The 19,176-nt window shown below is 43.4% G+C and overlaps 1 protein-coding gene and 2 long non-coding RNA genes across 3 annotated transcripts; all 3 read right to left on the bottom strand.

Moving 5' to 3' along the window:
* Positions 1–323: 323 nt before the first annotated feature.
* On the bottom strand, positions 324–684 carry LOC112588158 (uncharacterized). The gene is made up of 2 exons (XR_003112602.1): positions 546–684; positions 324–466 (listed from the first exon to the last, which is right to left on the bottom strand). It is a non-coding gene; the product is annotated as an uncharacterized LOC112588158 (long non-coding RNA).
* A 13,372-nt stretch (positions 685–14,056) lies between these two features.
* Positions 14,057–17,356, bottom strand: LOC112588150 (uncharacterized). The gene is made up of 2 exons (XM_025296950.1): positions 14,774–17,356; positions 14,057–14,650 (listed from the first exon to the last, which is right to left on the bottom strand). Exons 1-2 carry the CDS (start codon positions 17,354–17,356, stop codon positions 14,057–14,059), a joined length of 3,177 nt encoding a protein of 1,058 aa, XP_025152735.1.
* A 937-nt stretch (positions 17,357–18,293) lies between these two features.
* LOC112588156 (uncharacterized) lies at positions 18,294–19,176 on the bottom strand. The gene is made up of 3 exons (XR_003112599.1): positions 18,812–19,176; positions 18,436–18,603; positions 18,294–18,334 (listed from the first exon to the last, which is right to left on the bottom strand). It is a non-coding gene; the product is annotated as an uncharacterized LOC112588156 (long non-coding RNA).

The following is a 19,176-nucleotide window of genomic DNA, read 5'->3' as shown; positions in this document are numbered from 1 at the left end:
GGCATCCGTATGCTGCCAGAACGTTGGGAAAAGATTATAGAAAACGATGGAGAATATATCATTGATTGAATAAAGATTTTTGTTTGCCTAATCACTGTGTGACTTTTACTCACAAACTCCGCACGAACTTTTGCACTCACCCAATATATATTTGACGAAAAAAATGTAAATATGTATACATAAAGAAAATATTAATACCTTAAACATAAATATAAGGACAATAATTTATTAATAATACTAAATTTTATAATAATATTAAAAGAAATTTATAATAAAATTGTATATTATCGCTGTCCCTAAAATGGTTGTAGCATACTCATAACTTTTTCTCCTCAGGTCCCTCCACTGGCTCCATTTTCAAATTCTTGAACCATTATAGCCTATGTTCAGCATTTCGTGGGAATTTATGCGATGGTGCTGTCTTCGACAACATACTCGTAACATCTTGATCCCGCTGTTATGAGACCTATAAAAAAAAATAAACCTTTATTTAGTTAAACAGATATTTGCATCATCAGTATATAATATTACAGTATCATGCATACTCAAATAAAACAAGTTGTTTGTCGCTAATAGGGAAAAGATTTTGATGGTTCTTCAGTAACTGTTTCTCCTTGTTTTTTCTTACTCCCTTGTTGAAGTCTTCTTGTAGTCCTTCTGCAAGAGAGAGAGAGAGAGAGAGAGAGAGAGAGAGAATACATAAATATATTCATAAATTATATATACAGGTTATAAAAGTCCCGGAAGAGCAAAATAATTCGAAAAATATGAGTCCTAGAAAAAATGCGAAGCACTAGGTTTTTATGATTTTTTCTTGACTATCTGACGGTGACCTTGTATTTGACCTTAACAATGACCTTGAAGGTCATTTCAAGGTCAGGTCAATTTTTTAAATGGGACCCCATACTTTTGACCCCAGAAATGAAAAGAGTGGAAAATTTTACGTTCGGATATGACATTGAACATTGCCAAATTTGACCTCTGAAGGTCACATAAAGGTCTAAGCTTGTTTTAGGCAGAAAACGCGAATATCTTCGAAAATGCACCTGTTAGAGAGCAATGCTACACATAAGAATAAGAATGTAGAGGTCAACGAGGGACATTCAGCCATGACCTTGCCCTTATTCTCAAGGTCATGAGTTCAGATTGTTATTAAGGTCAAACCGGATTTTTTTAGGACTGAAAATCCATACTTTTGACCTAAAAGTGTCAAGAATGAAAAATTTTACGTTCGGATATGACGTTTCCAACCTTGACCTTGTTCTCAAAATTATGCGTTTTACGTTACTTCATCGTTACTTGATCGTGAAGTCTACTGAAAGTAAAGCGTCTCGGAACACGACCACTGAAGTCAAGGTGTCTCAAACCCGACCACTGAAGGCAAGGTGTCTCAAACCCGGCCATTTAAGGCAAGGTGTCTCAAACCCGATCACTGAAGGCAAGGTGTCCCAAACCCGACCACTAAAGGCAAGGTTCAGTTAGTCCCGGCCACCGAAGGCAAAGCATCTTGTAACTCGGCCTGAGATTACAAGAGATGTTCAAAATGTTCCCCATTGACCGTTTGACAGTGTGTTTGACAGATCAAGGTTGAAAACGTCATATCCGAACGTAAAATTTTTCAATCTTGACACTTTTAGGTCAAAAGTACGGATTTTCAGTCCTAAAAAAGTCCGGTTTGACCTTAATAATAATCTTATCTCATGACCTTGAGAATAAGGGCAAGGTCATGGCTGAATGTCCCTCGTTGACCTCTACATTCTTATTCTTATGTGTAGCATTGCTCTCTAACAGGTGCATTTTCGAAGATATTCGCGTTTTCTGCCTAAAACAAGCTTAGACCTTTATGTGACCTTCAGAGGTCAAATTTGGCAATGTTCAATGTCATATCCGAACGTAAAATTTTCTGCTCTTTTCATTTCTGGGGTCAAAAGTATGGGGTCCCATTTAAAAAATTGACCTGACCTTGAAATGACCTTCAAGGTCATTTCAAGGTCATTGTCAAGGTCATTGTCAAGGTTAAATCCAAGGTCACAGTCAGATAGCCAGGAAAAAATCATAAAAACCTAGTACTTCGCTTTTTTTCTAGGACTCATATTTTTCGAGTTATTCTGCTCTTCCGGGACTTTTATAACACCCTGCATGTATGTTAGGTTTCTCAGTTGGCGTTACTATTGGGAACTTGAATAAGTTCTCGCTGTTTCCCGACAGATAGTGTTATCTTAGCCTTTTTGCATCGGGTAATACTACAGCCAACTTCATCGTGAAGCTCCATCATTAGGCTCGAAGTGACAGTATATGTTATTTCGCCGAAGCGTAAACAACATATTTTTTCATAGCGTTAACATGTCGAATTTCGTACCAAAAAAAGAGTATTTGCGGAGAATTTTACTGTATTACTTTAAAAAAAAAATCTGCAGCTGAAGCACACAGAATTCTTGTGAAGTCTTACGGCGACCATATTCTGTCGGAAACAATATGCAGAAATTGGTTTAGACGCTTTAAAAATAATTATTTTTATGTTGAAGATAAAGAACGCTCTGGCGCACCGAAAAAGTTTGAAGACGAAGAATGGAAGCATTACTCGATGAAGACCCATGTCAGACGCAAAATGGACTTGCAGAATCATTAGGAGTTGATCACACAACAGTTGCCAAACGTTTAAAAGCATTAGGAATGATTCAAAAATAAGGAAATTGGGTGCCGTACGAATTGAAACCGAGAGACGTCGAACGGCGTTTTTTCACATGTGACCAGTTACTCCAACGGCAGAAAAAGAAAAATTTTTTGCATCATATCATGACTAACGATGAAAAGTGGATACACTACGATAACCTGAAGCGTAGAAAATCTTGCTGTAAGCCCGGCCATGCATCAACATCGATGACAAAGCCGAATATCCATGGTTCCAAGCTCATGCTCTGTATTTGGTGGGATAAGCTGGGTGTAGTATATTATGAGCTCCTCAAATCCAACGAAACCATTACGGGAGATCGCTACCGACTACAATTGATGCGTTTAAGCCGAGCATTGAAGAAAAAACGACCACAATACGAGGAGAGACACGACAAAGTAATTTTGCAGCATGACAACGCTTGGCCACATGTTGCAAAACCGATCAAAACCTATTTGGAAACGCTCAAATGGAAAGTTCTACCCCACTCGCCGTATTCACCGGACATTACCGGACTTCCGATCTGGCTGAGCAGCACTTACATTCTTATGAAGATGGGTCGTGGATAACCTCAAAAGATGAGTTGTTCTTTCGACATGGTATTTGTATGCTGCCAGAAAGATAGGAGAAAGTAGTAGCTAGAGATGGACAACACTTTCAATGTTCTTTACTTTATTTTACTTTCTTTACTTTCTTTACTTTACTTTTAATTTTTAAAAATAAAGCATTTATTTTCACGAAAAAATAGCGAGAACTTATTCAAGTCCCCAATATAAATATTTAAATATTCCACAAAAATAAGCAGATTTATTGAAACAACACCTGAAACTTTACTGCTGTAAAAGAAATACTGGTGCTGCTTTGCGTTGCGTCATATTGCGTTACATTACGTAGATTTAATGGCGTCAAAAGTTCACGTCACTCAAATTAAACTTTCACAAGTAATCCGCTACCTAGGCATACTCGATTCGTGGGTTTACACGATCGTTACATGAGTATCATACATAATGCATGCACTTTCGTGCACTCTAATCGACAGTTTACCGTTAATCGACTGCCATTGTTTCCGTTGAGGCACCAATGTCTACCTTCTGCGCTATTATTCTGCGATAAATTTGTCTTCTCAGCTACTTTACCGATAACACGAACACTCAAGCGAAATGTTGTATTGTCTTTAATTATTGTTTATCACTTCAAATGTGTTGGAGAAGGTAAAGTGGACGTAATGATCTTCATCACCTCGTGGAGATAGTACGAATTTTCTCATCATATTCATGTTGCCTCACCAACTCTGTGGCTATTAAATATACATAATTGTGTTAAATAACGTGTATTAAATTATATTATATTAACATTAATGATGTACAACATTAAATATTACGTTGAATATTAGTAAATACTTGCCCGACAGAACGCATAACATTACGCTTTATATAAATACAATGCGTATTATTGATAAAAGGAGTGGTTCTTTTTACATACAGAGTGAAGAAAAAACCCCGGGACCACTGAAAATTTCGAAAAATATACACTTTATAAAAAAATGTTTCAGACAAAAGTTGTAGCATTGAAAAAGATCTATTTACCGATCAATAACTAGAGCTATTTTTGCTCTCTTATTAAGTAATCGTAATTGTAATCGCGAACGTTTAACGACATCGGCGCGAGTTTCGGTGCGGTACGTGTGTCCCAAATCATCCACACTTATTTATGTGTTAATTTAACACAAAGCGATTATGTAAAAAAGTAACACGTATAATATGCAAAAAATTAACATTTGAATGTCAGGAATCATAGTTTGTATTAAATTGACATACGTATAATGTTGAATTAACTAAAATAAATGCATTTACATATAAATTGTATTATTTTAACACTTGGAAATAGTTAATTTTAATGTAACAAGGAAAGTCTAAGTAACACTACGATGATATGTTAAATTAACACAGCACTATATAAAAAATTTAACACAAAACTTTCAACACACAAAAAATTTTAACACAAGTTCGAAACGTTTTTTACTGTGTAGGAGAAACTCGTAGTTCTCTATCGTATAAGTACGAAAGGAAATATATCGTTGTCAATCGTGTAATAAATTAAAAGTTGTACGCATTACTAAAGAACTGAATTTATTATTTTTTTCCTTTCTACTAAACGTTTTGAATTTCTTACATATGCTTTCATTTCGTTTGCATAAAGTAGGAGAAAAAATAACAAATTTGACAACGATAGGTTTCCTTTCGTATGCGATAGAGAACTACAAGTTTCACCTATCGTTTATGATTACGACAGATTTTCAGTGATCTATTCCTAATAGAATCCAATAAAACGATAGGACGCGTAAAGTCTCTGTATAAATTCTATCATATTTCGATACGAACGAACGATTGAATACTCTTCTAATAGCGAACGATAGATTACGACAGAAAATAATTAAATTGTCTGCACACTCTATCGGTTTCCATCGCTTTCACTCTTTCCATTCTTTTTTATCATACATTGCTTATAACTGTTTCAATAATTGGAGCTATTTTTGCTCTCTTATTAAGTAATCGTAATTGTAATCGTGAACGTTCGCGTCTTGGCGACATCGTTGCGAGTTTCGGTGCGGTGCGAAGCGGTGCGGCAAGACGTAGGAGGAGAAGCCTCGCAAGCGCGGGCAGTGGTCTATTGTTTCTCCCCTCGCCGCGCGCCGGTGTCTACTTATGGGTAGAGTGGGCCGGCCTGAAACTCGAGCGGCTCGACTCTTACGCATCTCGGCGGACGCTATTGCTGGACGTTTTTAATTAATTTCTTGAAAACCATTACGATTATCGCAAAACGGTATGGGACTTTTATGCTCATCTCAAGCCGTGCTAGGCCTCCACGAATTTTGTATATGTTGCTGCGGAACACCCTGTATATCACCCGCCACAGCTGCAGTAACCAGATGTTTAGCTCTGCAGTAATTGACGGTTCCATCTTCCCATCGTAATCCATGATAATTAGCAGTTAACCAGTAGGCCCTCGATTTGTCCGATCTTATGAGCAGATGCCATGGCATCGGAGTCGTGAAGATGTAGTGCGAAAGAATACTTCCGTGTTTCAGTATCGCTGCTTCTTTTACAATAAATCTCTTTCCAACCATGAATCCTTGCAAATCGACAAATGTCGGAACATCCATGGTGAAATATTCTTCGACACGTCCAGGAGAGAAATGCCGTTTATAGCACTTTGTTTCGTGTATTATCCTTTTCTCATATATACTTTCTAATGTTAGTTGAGTTTGCGCACTATGTCGGTTAGCGGGCTGTATTCAACTACACGATCATGCAGGATCAGACAGTACGCGGTAGTACGCCGGTATATTCTCCTTACACTCAAATTCTATCCGCACATCCACAGTGGTACTCTTGACGGACTCATATTGATGTGAACAATCGATCACCACGAAAGGACCTAGCCGCAGAAAGTCGGTAGTTGTTAACTATACTTCAGCACTGTCGCATCCATGATACGATTTACGAAAACGTCTATACATATCGTAAAGTATTGCGTATTTATTTTTTGCAAAGTCCAAATTCATGTCATCGTACGGATAACACTCTGAATTCAGATAGAGCTTCGCGTTGATCAATTTGCAGTCATCGAAACAAGTTATATTTTCTGACATGACATTCTTCCGGCCAGTCTGCAACGCAAAGATAACGTATCGAGGTTTTTCTAAATTAATAGCAGTTTTGACGGTCCACTGGTGTTTGGTCATGCTTTGCAGTACAGGAAATTCATATAGATCCCACGAGCGAAAACTCATACTCAGATATTGTCCGTTCTCCAAAGTTTTCAGCATGGAAAGTTTATTGATATTGTTCAAGATTACGTGAGGCATTCGTCATTGTATCTTGAATAGCTCAATCTTAGGATCCAGCGCTGGAGATCCTAATAGACTGTTGTTGTCGCTGCGCGATCGTAATAGAATCAATTCGTGACGCGCGTTAATCACTGTACGTTTATAGTCTTCACAGAATCCTAGCAACACGCTGAGTGGTACGCAAAAGTTGAAGTACCCGTCCGGCGAAATAGTGTCAGTCGTATCCCACGCGGCATTTTTCATGACAGCATTTTCGTCCGAAGATATCGATATATAGTTTTTGAGCGTTGAAGTTATTCCCACGTTTCTGTTACGATCAATCTCCACACCATCCAGTTCATAACGGATCTTATCAAACATGAATGCAATGCAATTATATCCCAACGTTACAGTCGCACCATCGACTGCAACTTGTTATTCATCTTCCCCTCGACATAGAGATAACTCTCGCATGGCAATATGTATAAATCTTGCTGTTATATGGGTATTCGTATCTCGTCGCTATATCCAAACGTTGTGTTAGCGTATGGATTGTACGTATGTGTCTCAATCTTGACGATGCGGTCGTCAAAGACCGGTTCACTTTCAATGTTCAAAATGTCAATCATCTTTCTCAATCGTTTCGTACGATGAATCCCAGAGATTTCAAAAATTCAACGTTAAACGCGCTGAGTTTCTTTCGAACGAGGGATTTTGTACTGTTAATCGCGCGTCTCGTAAAAAATATATTTCCCGCTTGTTTCTCCTGTTCCACTTGATTCACCACAAGCATTTCATAGATTACATTTATTATCGTCGCCGTCGTACATGCAATCTAATAGTAATCTCTTCTCCACGAAAATCGAGCGATTGTCCTTCTTGATCGACGACACGCACCGTTAAATCTGTAATGCTCTGTGTGATGATTGGAAGGTAAATAACATGTGCCAGCGTTTCCGATATCTTATATCCTGGTGGCACTTTAGGCGAGAATTCATGTATCGTATGTACACGCATACTGTTACTGTACGCACCACTGTCAACGCTACATTCTATACGAATGATATTCACGTTGATAATCTTAATCGGTGCGTCCGATTCGTACCATCGGTGCGGTTCTAATACACGACTCGATGAGAATCCTAAAAGTGAGCCAATGTTGTTTGGTTTGCTAAAATTTATCCTATAAGAACATTTTATTTCACTCCTCATCGTATTATTATTCGCACGAATTATTATAGGATATTTATTATCGTCATCTCTATATGGGTTATTTTTGGAACGCACTGTTTTTTGAGAATGTGAAATTGCACGTTTTAGATATTCGTATATGGCGCGCAATTCGTACGATCCTTCAGGAATCGTAATTTCTTCGTCGTTAGCACCATAGTAAAATTTATTATTCGATGAATTTACATTTGATATCGTATTATATGTTTCAAAATCCGTTAAACCATGCTCATAATCACCGCTCAAATCTATAGCGGGAAAATAGCTCTCCGTAAGGACGCTACTGTTGCCAGTCAACGTAAGCGTTAGCGACATGTTCGCAAAATGCCAAGCGAATACTGACTGCTGTTAGTGGAATGTCGTCATTTAAATCCATATCAATCCTCTGCAGTTTGGAGAAACCATAAGCACAAACATTCAAGAGATGTTCGATAGACATTTGATAGACGTTCGATAGACGTTCGATAGATGTTCGATAGACGTTCGATAGATGTTCGAGAGACGTTCGATAGACGTTCAAAAGATGTTCGATAGACGTTCGTGAGACGTTCAATAGACGTTCGACAGACGTTCGATAGACGTTCAATAGACGTTCGATAGATGTTCGATAGACGTTCGATAGACAATCGAGAGACGTTCGATAGACGTTCGATAGACGTTCAAAAGACGTTCGTGAGATGTTCAATAGACGTTCGACAGACGTTCGATAGACGTTCAATAGACGTTCGATAGATGTTCGATAGATGTTCGAGAGACGTTCGATAAACGTTCGATAGACGTTCGATAGACGTTCGTGAGACGTTCAATAGACGTTCGATAGACGTTCAATAGATGTTCGATATGGCGTAGTAAATGAAGGGCCTGGGGTTTGGGTCTGACCTAGTTTCGACTTATTTTTCCTCTCGTGACGTCACCATGCCCACTCTAAGAACCTTCACTAGATGTCTACTAGCAACAAACGACGGTGGTCTAGGAGCATTGGATAGTAACCGCGAGGGCCCGGGTTTGAGTCTAGCAGCATCCCGACAGATTTTCTCTCGTGACGTCATCATGTCCACTCTAAGAACCTTTACTAGACATCTAATAGCAACAGGCAACGGTGGTCTAGGAGCTTTGGAGCATTGGGTAGTAACCGCGAGGGCCCGGGATCGAGTCTACCTACATCCCAATACATTATTTTTCTCGTGACGTATGCGTGACGTCACGGTCGCCACGTGACGTCCCACCATGAGTTCCCCTTCCCCGCGCGACGTCATACCTCGCGCCCTAAGTTCCCCTCGTCCCCCTCAGCACTCCTGGGTTAGAACCCGCCTTACTATTCTACTAGTGTGTGGTCGGGCGATGTCATGATGGAAGACAATACCTTTCCTATTATTCAATTCGGGCCGTTTTCTTTCAATTGCCTGGCGTAATATCTCTAGTTGTCCACAGTAGAGTTGAGAATCAATCGTCTGACCAACTGGAAGTAGCTCATGGTGGACGAATACCTTCCAGGCCTACCACATACACAGCATCACCTTTTTCGGCGTCAATTCTGGCTTCGTGAACGCTTGTGACGGCTCACCATCCCTTATCCACGATCTTTGACGCTTCCGATTCGTACGTGATCCATTTTTCATCACCGGTTATGACACGTTTCAGAAATGGCTCGATTTCATTGCGTTTCAGCAGCGCATCGCAGATGTTAATTCGGTCTATCACGTTTTTCACGTTCAACTCATGAGGAACCCATATATCGAGCTTTTTTTTGTACCCAGCTTTGTGTAAATGGTTCAAAACAGTTTTGTGATCAATGCCTAGCTCCATACCAATATCGACACTGCTGATATGCTTATCTTGCTGGACTTTTTCAAGAATTTCATCAGTTTTTTCAGTGATTGGACGACCAGAGCGTAACTCATCTTTCACATCAAAATTACCAGAACGAAAGCGGGCGAATCATTTCCGCGCAGCAGATTTTGATAAAGTATCTTTACCATACACAGCACAAATTTTTTTCACAAGCCTGCGCAGCGTTCTTCCCTTTGTCGTAATAATATTGCAAAATATAGCGCAATTTTTCATTACTTTTCTCCATTTTCAAACGCAAACAACTTTCCAACCACTGCACCAATTTCGATGTTTATACATTCAAAGTAACGCTCGAAGTGTCACCTTTCTAACGAGCGTTTAGTGGTGTCGCTGCGATCTGTGTTTCCTGAATTATTTGCAATTGACGCCATCTATCGGGAAAAACGCCACGAACTTTTTCCCAGACCCAATATATCGTCCACAAAACACAATATCTTTTGTAGTAAAATTGTATCGCGCGTGACTCTTTGCGACGCTTTATTTGTTAATGACAAATTATTGACTGCCTAATTTCAAAATCTGGCTCCGTAGGGACTTTGGAAATAGTTCAAATGATATTTTATAATAATTTGGCGGTTATGTATATCATCCACGACGCAGAATATCTTGTTTTAAAGTGGTGGCTGGAAGTATTCATATACATACACACGCCAATACTAATGCACTGCTCATATACAGGGTGCACGATTTATCTGAAGACATTAAAATATCTCGAGAACTATGCATTGGATAAAAAAAAGTGGTTAATGAAAGTTGTTAGTCTCGAAGGGAAACATCCAATGATACCAAACTCGACCTCCCACCCCATCCCCTGGGGGTGGGGGTTGGGGGTAACTTTGAAATCTTAAATGGAAACCCCCATTTTTTATTGCAGATACGGATTTTACGCCACAAAACATGTAAATTTTGTCCGAAACTTTTTTTTTGATTCGTGGTAGATGGCGCTGTAATCGCAAAAAATTATATTTTCCGCAATTCTCTAGAAATGATCATTGGATTGAGAAATAAAAAATACCTGTTCAATATTTTTAAAGAACATAATAAAAGTTATTCCCCCCCCCATCCTCTCGGGGTAGGGTAAGTGATAACGTTCAAATCTCAAATGGGGACCCACATTTTTCATTGCAGAATTAGATTGTACGTGAAAGTTTTATTGAAACAATTTTTTTCATTCGTGATAGATAGCGTTGAATTTTTCCGAGAAACTACTTTTAGCGTTACACAGGAACAACGACGAGGACGTAGTTTTATGTTCCCTTCGGGTGCTTTTTTAATGTGAGTCCCCTTGCCTCTCACAGATCGGGGTGCTTTTTTAATGTGAGTCCACTTGCCTCTCACTATTCAATTAATTAGAATAAGTGTTCGAAATTTTTATCTTCAACTTCAATACACTTATTAATCCTTTTTTCAAATGACTGTACACAGGATAGAAGCATATCTGCGGGAGTTTCAGCGCAAGCGTTTCTTATGCGTTCTACCATTGTTGCGGGTTGAATCTGAGAGTTAACCCGTTGAACGCCGGGATCGCCCAGATCTTGGGCGCTAGAGCGAGTACGACTGGAGCCGACGGAAATCAGCCAAAAGGAGAGGACCGGTCGGTTCTCTGGACAATAACGTGGTCGAGTCTCCGAGTGCGAAGCGTTTATTAGCGTGGACCCAATACAGCGGCTTGTAGATCGCGAACAATGAAGTTGTGTCTCAATAACGAGACGGAGAAAATAATCACGCGCCGGAGCGACGCGTAGTTGAGCTTTTTACGATAGCCGAGCGGAACTTGAGAAAATGAGTTCGATAGCCGGATTCTGCTGAAATCTATTGTCATGATATCGATCGTAATTTTATATCGCTGATGCGGCTCAAGCCGATTGGCAGATTTGTACACATCGTTGGTTGACTGACACAAAGATCTAGACGGTAAATACATTGTTTTGCCGTTAGTCACGAGACATTAGACTGCCGCACGTTTCTTCTGATGGAAAGAGTGTTATTGTCACCGACACAATGAGACAGTGTAACGCGCCGAGACAATACCAGGCGGCAAGACAAAGATCGAGCAAATAATTCGTTTGTAAACATGGGTGATTTGCCCGAGCGGTGACTCGCTGTTAGCGGTGTCCAGCACACGCTCCGCGAGAATCCGCTGGACGATTTTAATGAGCACGCAGAACCGCCGATATGATTTTCCAATTCGGAACATGCCGCCCGCCTTGAAACAGTAGTTTCAAAAGACTGCTTAGCTTGAGCCGAAAGAAAATGATAGAGCGCAAAGCAATAATAAATGTACTCACGGGTCAGCGCAACTCGCTCTGGCCTCCTTGAAACGAAGCAAAACAAAACAAAATAAACGAAAGCATCCTTTTAAGGTAACGCAGCTTAAAACTAACGCATATTACCACGAACGCAACTTATAATTAACGCATTTTACCACGAACGCAACTTATAATTAACGTATTTTGCATAGAACGATAACCGAATGCAATAACCAATTTAAGTTGATAAATCGAGACTAAACTTAAATATAACGAGACGACCTAAGCCTTCGCGTCGCAATCAACCGGCAGCACGCATAATTTTACTATCGGACGCTTATATTCCGAAACAGCGGTTCTAACGGTCAGAACACGGGTCAAACCATCGGGACCAGGATGACACGCTGTGACTCGTGCTAACTCCCATTTGCAGGGAGGAAGCGAAGGATTGCGAATGAGAACGAGTTGATTTAATTTTAGCGATGAAGTTGGGCGGCGCCATTTACTTCTTTGTTGCAACGTGTTGACGTAATCGTTGTACCACAACTTCCAGAAGCGTTCGGTTAACTGACGCACGAGTTGCCACCGGGTGAGGCGATTCTCGTTCACATCGAGAAGCGACGGCTCAGAATTGACAGTGATAGCTGATCCGATTAAAAAATGACCGGGAGTCAGCGGTTCATAATCGTCGAGTGAGTCGGTAAGAGGCGCTATCGGGCGCGAATTTAGGCAAGCCTCTACACGACAGAGAACTGTGGTGAACTCCTCGAACGTCAACGTGTGTGTTCCCAGGACGCGACGCAAATGGTGCTTGACGCGGACTCCTGCCTCCCACAGCCCGCCAAAATGCGGAGCTGACGGAGGGATAAAATGCCAGGAGATGTTATCAGTGGCTATTGCATTTTGGACGTTAGGATCGCGAATCGAGGCACGATAGGCGCTCGTTAATTCTCGATCCGCACCGACGAATGTTGTTCCGTTATCCGAATAAATAGATTGAGGTAGCCCACGGCGCGAACAAAATCGCGAGAAAGCGCCGAGAAACGCCGGAGTTGAGTAGTCCGCGACTAACTCAAGATGTATGGCACGAGTAGCCATACAAATAAACAGCGCGATGTAGGCTTTACGCGAAGCGATGCCGCGACCCGCAGAGGTCCGAAATGACACCTGCCCGGCGTAATCGAGACCGCAATGCTGGAATGCGCGTTTTGGAGCGACTACACGAACCGAGGGAAGCGCGCCCATCAATTGGGACGGCGTCTCGGCCCGTTCGCGAGCGCATGTTACACACCGATGAATGACTGCACGATACTGCGAGCGCGAATTATCCAGAAGTCTCGGCGCAAACCACTCAATGTAAGTTGTAACCTGCCATGCAACGATCGTTGATGAGCATTGTCTATTATAAGGATAACAAGAGGATGGGCCGCAAGGAGAAGAGGATGTCGAGTAGGAGACGAAAGAAGCGAATTTCGCAATCTTCCACCGACGCGAAGAAGTTGATCGGAATCAAGGAATGGGTACAAAGCAAGTATCGGACTCTTTGCAGGAAGACTCGTCCCGTCGCGCAGAGCACGTATTTCATCAAGAAAGAGTCGAAGCTGAAGTGCGCGGAGCCAAAACGTTCGGGCTTTCCAGCACTCGGCTGCCGTAAGGGCGAACCCATGAGGATCTTGAGCGGGCTCAACCCTACGTTGGCGGCAGCGAGTGACGAAGCGAAATAGATACGCTGTTACTCGGAGAAGCTTCGGCCAAGAAGAAAATCTGCAAGATATTTCGAAGGGATCCTGCTGCGCAACGAGGTGAACGTGAACTCTCTTAATTTCAAGGTCAAGATCCGCGGGAACTCCAGGGTTCCGCAATGGTCAGTCAGCCTCAGACGACTGCAGCCACGACGGACCTCGCCACCAGAGCTCATGAACTAACAGCTCGTCACCGAGGAGTCCGCGGGAAGCGCAATCGGCAGGATTTTCGCCTGTCGGTACATGACGCCACTCTGCATCAGGCAGGCGTGTCTGCACATCGGCAACCCGGTTGGCCACAAAAGTCTTCCATTTCGACGGCTGCTGCAGAAGCCAGGCGAGAACGATAGTAGAATCCGTCCAACAAAAACACGGGACAGTCTCGTAACCAAGTGATCGCCGAACGAACTCCATTAAGCGCGCGAGCAAGACCGCAGCCGAGAGTTCCAACCGAGGCACACTTATAGTATGAAGCGACTCTCGACTAGTATGGAACAACTCTCGACTTTCCCGTTAGCAATGAAATAATTATTTCTCCAGCATATGTTACGACCCTCGCATAAACGACTGCCGCGTAGGCCACGTTCGAGGCATCGGCGAAACCGTGAAGCTCGACTAGTTGGGAGTCCGTGCCGAGCCCAAGCCAACGCGGGATTTGAAAATCATTGAGACAGGAGAGGCGCGAAAAAATGAGGTGCCAGCGATGCTGTAATTTAACCGGGACAGCTTCATCCCATGCAAGACCTTCCCGCCAAAGTAGCTGCATAAATATTTTTGCGGTAATAGTGATCGGAGTGACCCAACCGAGCGGGTCATAGATTTTAGCAATCGCCGCCAGAATAGCCCGTTTGCTTTTCGGAACGCGTCCTTCAAGAGACACCGTCACCTTGAAGTTATCTCGTGTCGGATTCCATCCGATGCCCAAAATCTTCAATTTCTCGTCAACCTGCAAGGACTTAGTGCATGCCAAGCCATGCTCGTGAGCATCAATGTCAGCCAGAAGCTCCGATGAATTGCTTGCCCACTTCCTAAGTTGGAAACCCCCACACTGGAGCAACGCATCGAGCTGTCGACGTACCTGTAAGAGACGATCGCGGCTGCCGTCTCCGAATAATAGATCGTCGACGTAAATATTATTCCGCAGCAACGGAACAGCAAGAGGAAAGCGAGATCCCTCGTCCTCGACGAGTTAGCGAATTACGCGCAGCGCCAAAAAGGGAGCGCAAGCCATTCTGTAGGTAACCGTCAGCAATTGATAGTCAGTCCGGCGGTCAGTATTCCACAGAATGCGCTGATAATCAACATCTCGCTCGTCTACCCAAATTTGCCGATACATTTTAGCAATGTCAGCGCTGTACACGAATTTATGAATTCGCCACCGTAATATGACCGCGGGTAGATCTGTTTGCAGCTTTGGCCCGGAAAGCAGATTATCATTCAAACTGCGACCCGTCGCCGTGCGGCTTGAGGCGTTAAACACGACGCGTAAATGACTTGTTTTACTGTCTGAGCGGTAAACAGGATGATGCGGTATGTAAACAGCGCGTGAGATGCTCGCAGCAGTGACCGGCGCTCGGCGCATATGGCCAAGATGCTCGTATTCCGCTAAAAACGCAGAATATTCGGCAAATTGCGCGGGGTGAGCCTGCAAGCGACGCGTCAGCGAGTCCAGCTGGCGTGCCGCCCTGACTCTTGTATCTCCCATAATGAGCGGAGGGCTCGTTTTGAACGGGAGACGAACGACATATCGGCCCTCGATTGTGCGAGAGTGCGTGGATCGGAAATGATCTTCGCACTGAATGTCCTCGGTGCTAAGAACCGAGTGTTTGGGAAGTTCCTCAATTTCCCAAAATTGTTGAATTTCTTTAGCGAGAATGGACATGTCGCAACAGTGATGCACGAACACACTGAATGCATCTGTCGCCTCAACTGCATCGTCCGGCGACAAAACGTGCTGCGCCGGTGCAGCTATTGGACCCGACAGGAACCATCCGAAAATCGAATTCTGCGCGGTGGGTTCACCGAAACGGCCTTCACGACGTTCAGCGAGAGTAACGACGTTGTAAAGATCGCAGCCGATGATGAGGTTAATAGGATCGGAACTGGTGGGATTCGAATCTGCCCAAGGTAAATCAACCAGGTGTGGATAACCCGAAAGAGATTCAACGTATTTCGGCGCGTAATGCGTAAGCTTCTCTAATATAGCGGCGCTAGTGTTATACGAGGGAGACATCGAGTCACGCGGCGAAACAGAGATATCCGTGGCATAACGAACTGTGCCTGCATGAACTCCGCCGACGGCCGACACCTGTACGGAAATGCGCCGTCGTTTCGCATGCAATACTTGCGCCAAGTTCTCGGATACAAAGGTCATTTGTGAGCCCTGATCCAGGAGAGCTCGAACGACGACCGTTCGGCCGCTCGACCCGATGACCCTCACCCAGGCTGTCGCCAACAGTACTTGTTTAATAACTGAACAATAGAATAACTGAACAATAGAAGAAGCGTGCAAGGACTGCACCGCGCATGGCGCTTCGACCGCCTGAGATGACAGTCCCGGATTCGGCTCCACTACCAGTCGATCTCCACCCGAATCCGCACCAGCGTGAAGCAGGCTATGATGCCTTTGCAGACAAACCCGACAGGAATGCTTACTACTGCACTCATTTACCGCGTGATTCGGACTCAGACAGTTATAACATCGTTGATACCGCTTCACGAGGTCACGTCGCCGGAAAACATTCCCGCGAACAAATGTCGGGCAAGCACTGAAATAATGGCGCCCCTTACATATCGGGCATCCGCCGAGTGCATGCGTGGATGTAGCAGCAACGTGAACTCGCGACGCAGGAGAAGACTCCGCCGCCGCAACGCTCGACGAGTTGGCGGCGAAGTCCTCGAGAGCACGCGTGCGACTCGCAAGAAATAAGTTAAGTGCTTCGAACGTCGGCGGATCACTACTCTCACTCATCCGAACATTCCAGGCCTTCCTGGTTACCGGATCCAATTTGTTACTGACAATATACACGAGAATATCATTCCAGAGGTCTGCCGGAGAGCGATTTAAAGTGTGCAAAGAAGCTACCGCGATATTCACGTCATCGTGGAGTGCTTGCAAATCGGATACAGACTCACGAGAAATCATTTTGAGATTGAGCAACGCGGATAAATGCTTGGTGATCAGCCGCCGTTTGTTCTCATATCGAGCGAGTAACGCCTGCCACGCCGTACCAAAATTATCGGCGGTAACCGGAATATTCCCGATACATTCGAGCGCACGACCTTTTACGCATGAAGTTAAATAATGCATCCGCGCGAAATCGTCTAAATCGCGATTACTGATTATGAGCGCGGTGAACCGATCTCGGAATTGCTCCCATTCTTCATAGCGGCCTTCGAATGGCGGCAAACGGATGGGAGGCAAATGTGGGAGTGATACCGAATGCGCACGAGACTGAGAAGAATTACCGGCGGCGTATGAACTCACAGGCTCCAATTCCTCCAAGCACTCGGTTAGAAAATCGTGCGCCGCCTCGAACACCTCCTCGGTAGCGTCGCAATAATGGTCGCGGAAGTAGTCCATCGTCCCTCGGGATGCTTCCGGCGTGGCCTTGGTTAGGAGAGCGTGCCCGTCCAAGAATTGCGACCAAGTGTCCTTAAGGATTGTCAGCCGTGAGCGGACCTTCCCGGCCGTCAAATTGTTCTTGCCGATTTTCTTTATATTGTCGATCGTGCGATCGATCACGCGCTTCAACTGAAGTTGTTTAGTAGTCAGTTGAGCCATCCTGATCGGCTATCACGTCGTTGTCACGCTCAGAATCCGGCTCGAAGGACCAAATGTTGCAGGTTGAATCTGAGAGTTAACCCGTTGAACGCCGGGATCGCCCAGATCTTGGGCGCTAGAGCGAGTACGACTGGAGCCGACGGAAATCAGTCAAAAGGAGAGGACCGGTCGGTTCTCTGGATAATAACGTGGTCGAGTCTCCGAGTGCGAAGCGTTTATTAGCGTGGACCCAATACAGCGGCTTGTAGATCGCGAACAATGAAGTTGTGTCTCAATAACGAGACGGAGAAAATAATCACGCGCCGGAGCGACGCGTAGTTGAGCTTTTTACGGTAGCCGAGCGGAACTTGAGAAAATGAGTTCGACAGCCGGATTCTGCTGAAATCTATTGTCATGATATCGATCGTGATATTTATAATTTTATATCGCTGATGCGGCTCAAGCCGATTGGCAGATTTGTACACATCGTTGGTTGACTGACACAAAGATCTAGACGGTAAATACATTGTTTTGCCGTTAGTCACGAGACATTAGACTGCCGCACGTTTCTTCTGATGGAAAGAGTGTTATTGTCACCGACACAATGAGACAGTGTAACGCGCCGAGACAATACCAGGCGGCAAGACAAAGATCGAGCAAATAATTCGTTTGTAAACATGGGTGATTTGCCCGAGCGGTGACTCGCTGTTAGCGGCGTCCAGCACACGCTCCGCGAGAATCCGCTGGACGATTTTAATGAGCACGCAGAACCGCCGATATGATTTTCCAATTCGGAACAACCATGTTTTCACGAGTTGTTGGCACTTGTTAATAAACATTATCTTTTAGGTAACCCCACAGAAAGAAATCCGGCGATGTCAAATCAAGCGACCTAGCAGGCCAATTAATCGGGCCACCTCTGCCAATCCACCGACCATTGTAATCACGGTCTAATACTTCCCGTGCTGCTATTGAGTTATGCGCTGGGCAACCGTCATGCTGAAACCACATACTTTGTCGAACGTCCAAGGCAACATCATTAAGTAGTGGTGGTAGTTCCTGTTCTAGGAAATTTCGATATTTGATTCCATTCAAATTACCTTCAATAAAATAAGGATCAATGAATCTGTTCCCTATGATTCCACACCAAACGTTAATCGACCAAGGACATTGATGTTCAACTTGTCGTAACCAGTGGGGATTTTCTACACTCCAGTAATGCATGTTATGTCGATTAACGCCACCATGATTTGTGAATGTAGACTCATCTGAAAATAGTACATTAGCAATGAAATTGGGGTTCGTTTGCATTTGTTGAAGTGCCCATTCACAAAACACCACTCGATTATGAAAATCATCGCCATGAAGTTCTTGATGCAGTGAAATGTGATATGGGTGAAACTTATGACGATGCAATATTCTGCGAATACTATCTCCAGAAATTCCGAAATCGCGATGTAATTGCCAAGTGCTTACCTGTGGGTTGTGGTGAACAGCTGCTAGCATAGCTATTTCATTAACTTCTCCTGTAACAGTTGTCCCTCGTTTTCTTTTTTTAGTTTGTACGCTGCCATCCGAGATAAAGGCAGTCACAACTTTGTAAAAAAAAGAACGTGAGCGAACATTGTCTGGAAAACGCTCAGCATATAAGGCAACAGCATCGTCAACATTCCTCCTACATTCACCATAAATCAGAATCATTTCAATTTTTTCTTCTACGGTTGCAGAATTTTCTACTTGCAATTCTGTTCAAATAATGAAGGGTAGATATGCAGGTAATAAAAACTAGTCAAGTAAAATGAAGTTGTTAGAGATGCTTTCAGTTCTAATTTTGAAAGAAA

Source organism: Harpegnathos saltator, unplaced genomic scaffold, assembly GCF_003227715.2.
Source record: "Harpegnathos saltator strain DR-91 unplaced genomic scaffold, Hsal_v8.6 scaffold163, whole genome shotgun sequence".
NCBI lineage: Eukaryota > Metazoa > Arthropoda > Insecta > Hymenoptera > Formicidae > Harpegnathos > Harpegnathos saltator.
The sequence above is the reverse complement of the archived record's forward strand: the minus strand, read 5'-3'. Positions and strand labels throughout refer to the sequence as shown.

Coding starts and splice junctions, on each gene's coding strand:
- LOC112588150 (XM_025296950.1), bottom strand. CDS start 17,356: ATGGCTCAACTGACTACTAAACAACTTCAGTTGAAGCGCGTGATCGAT. Junction 14,651..14,773: donor CTCCCTTTTTGGCGCTGCGC/GTAATTCGCTAA, acceptor CGTCTCTTACAG/GTACGTCGACAGCTCGATGC.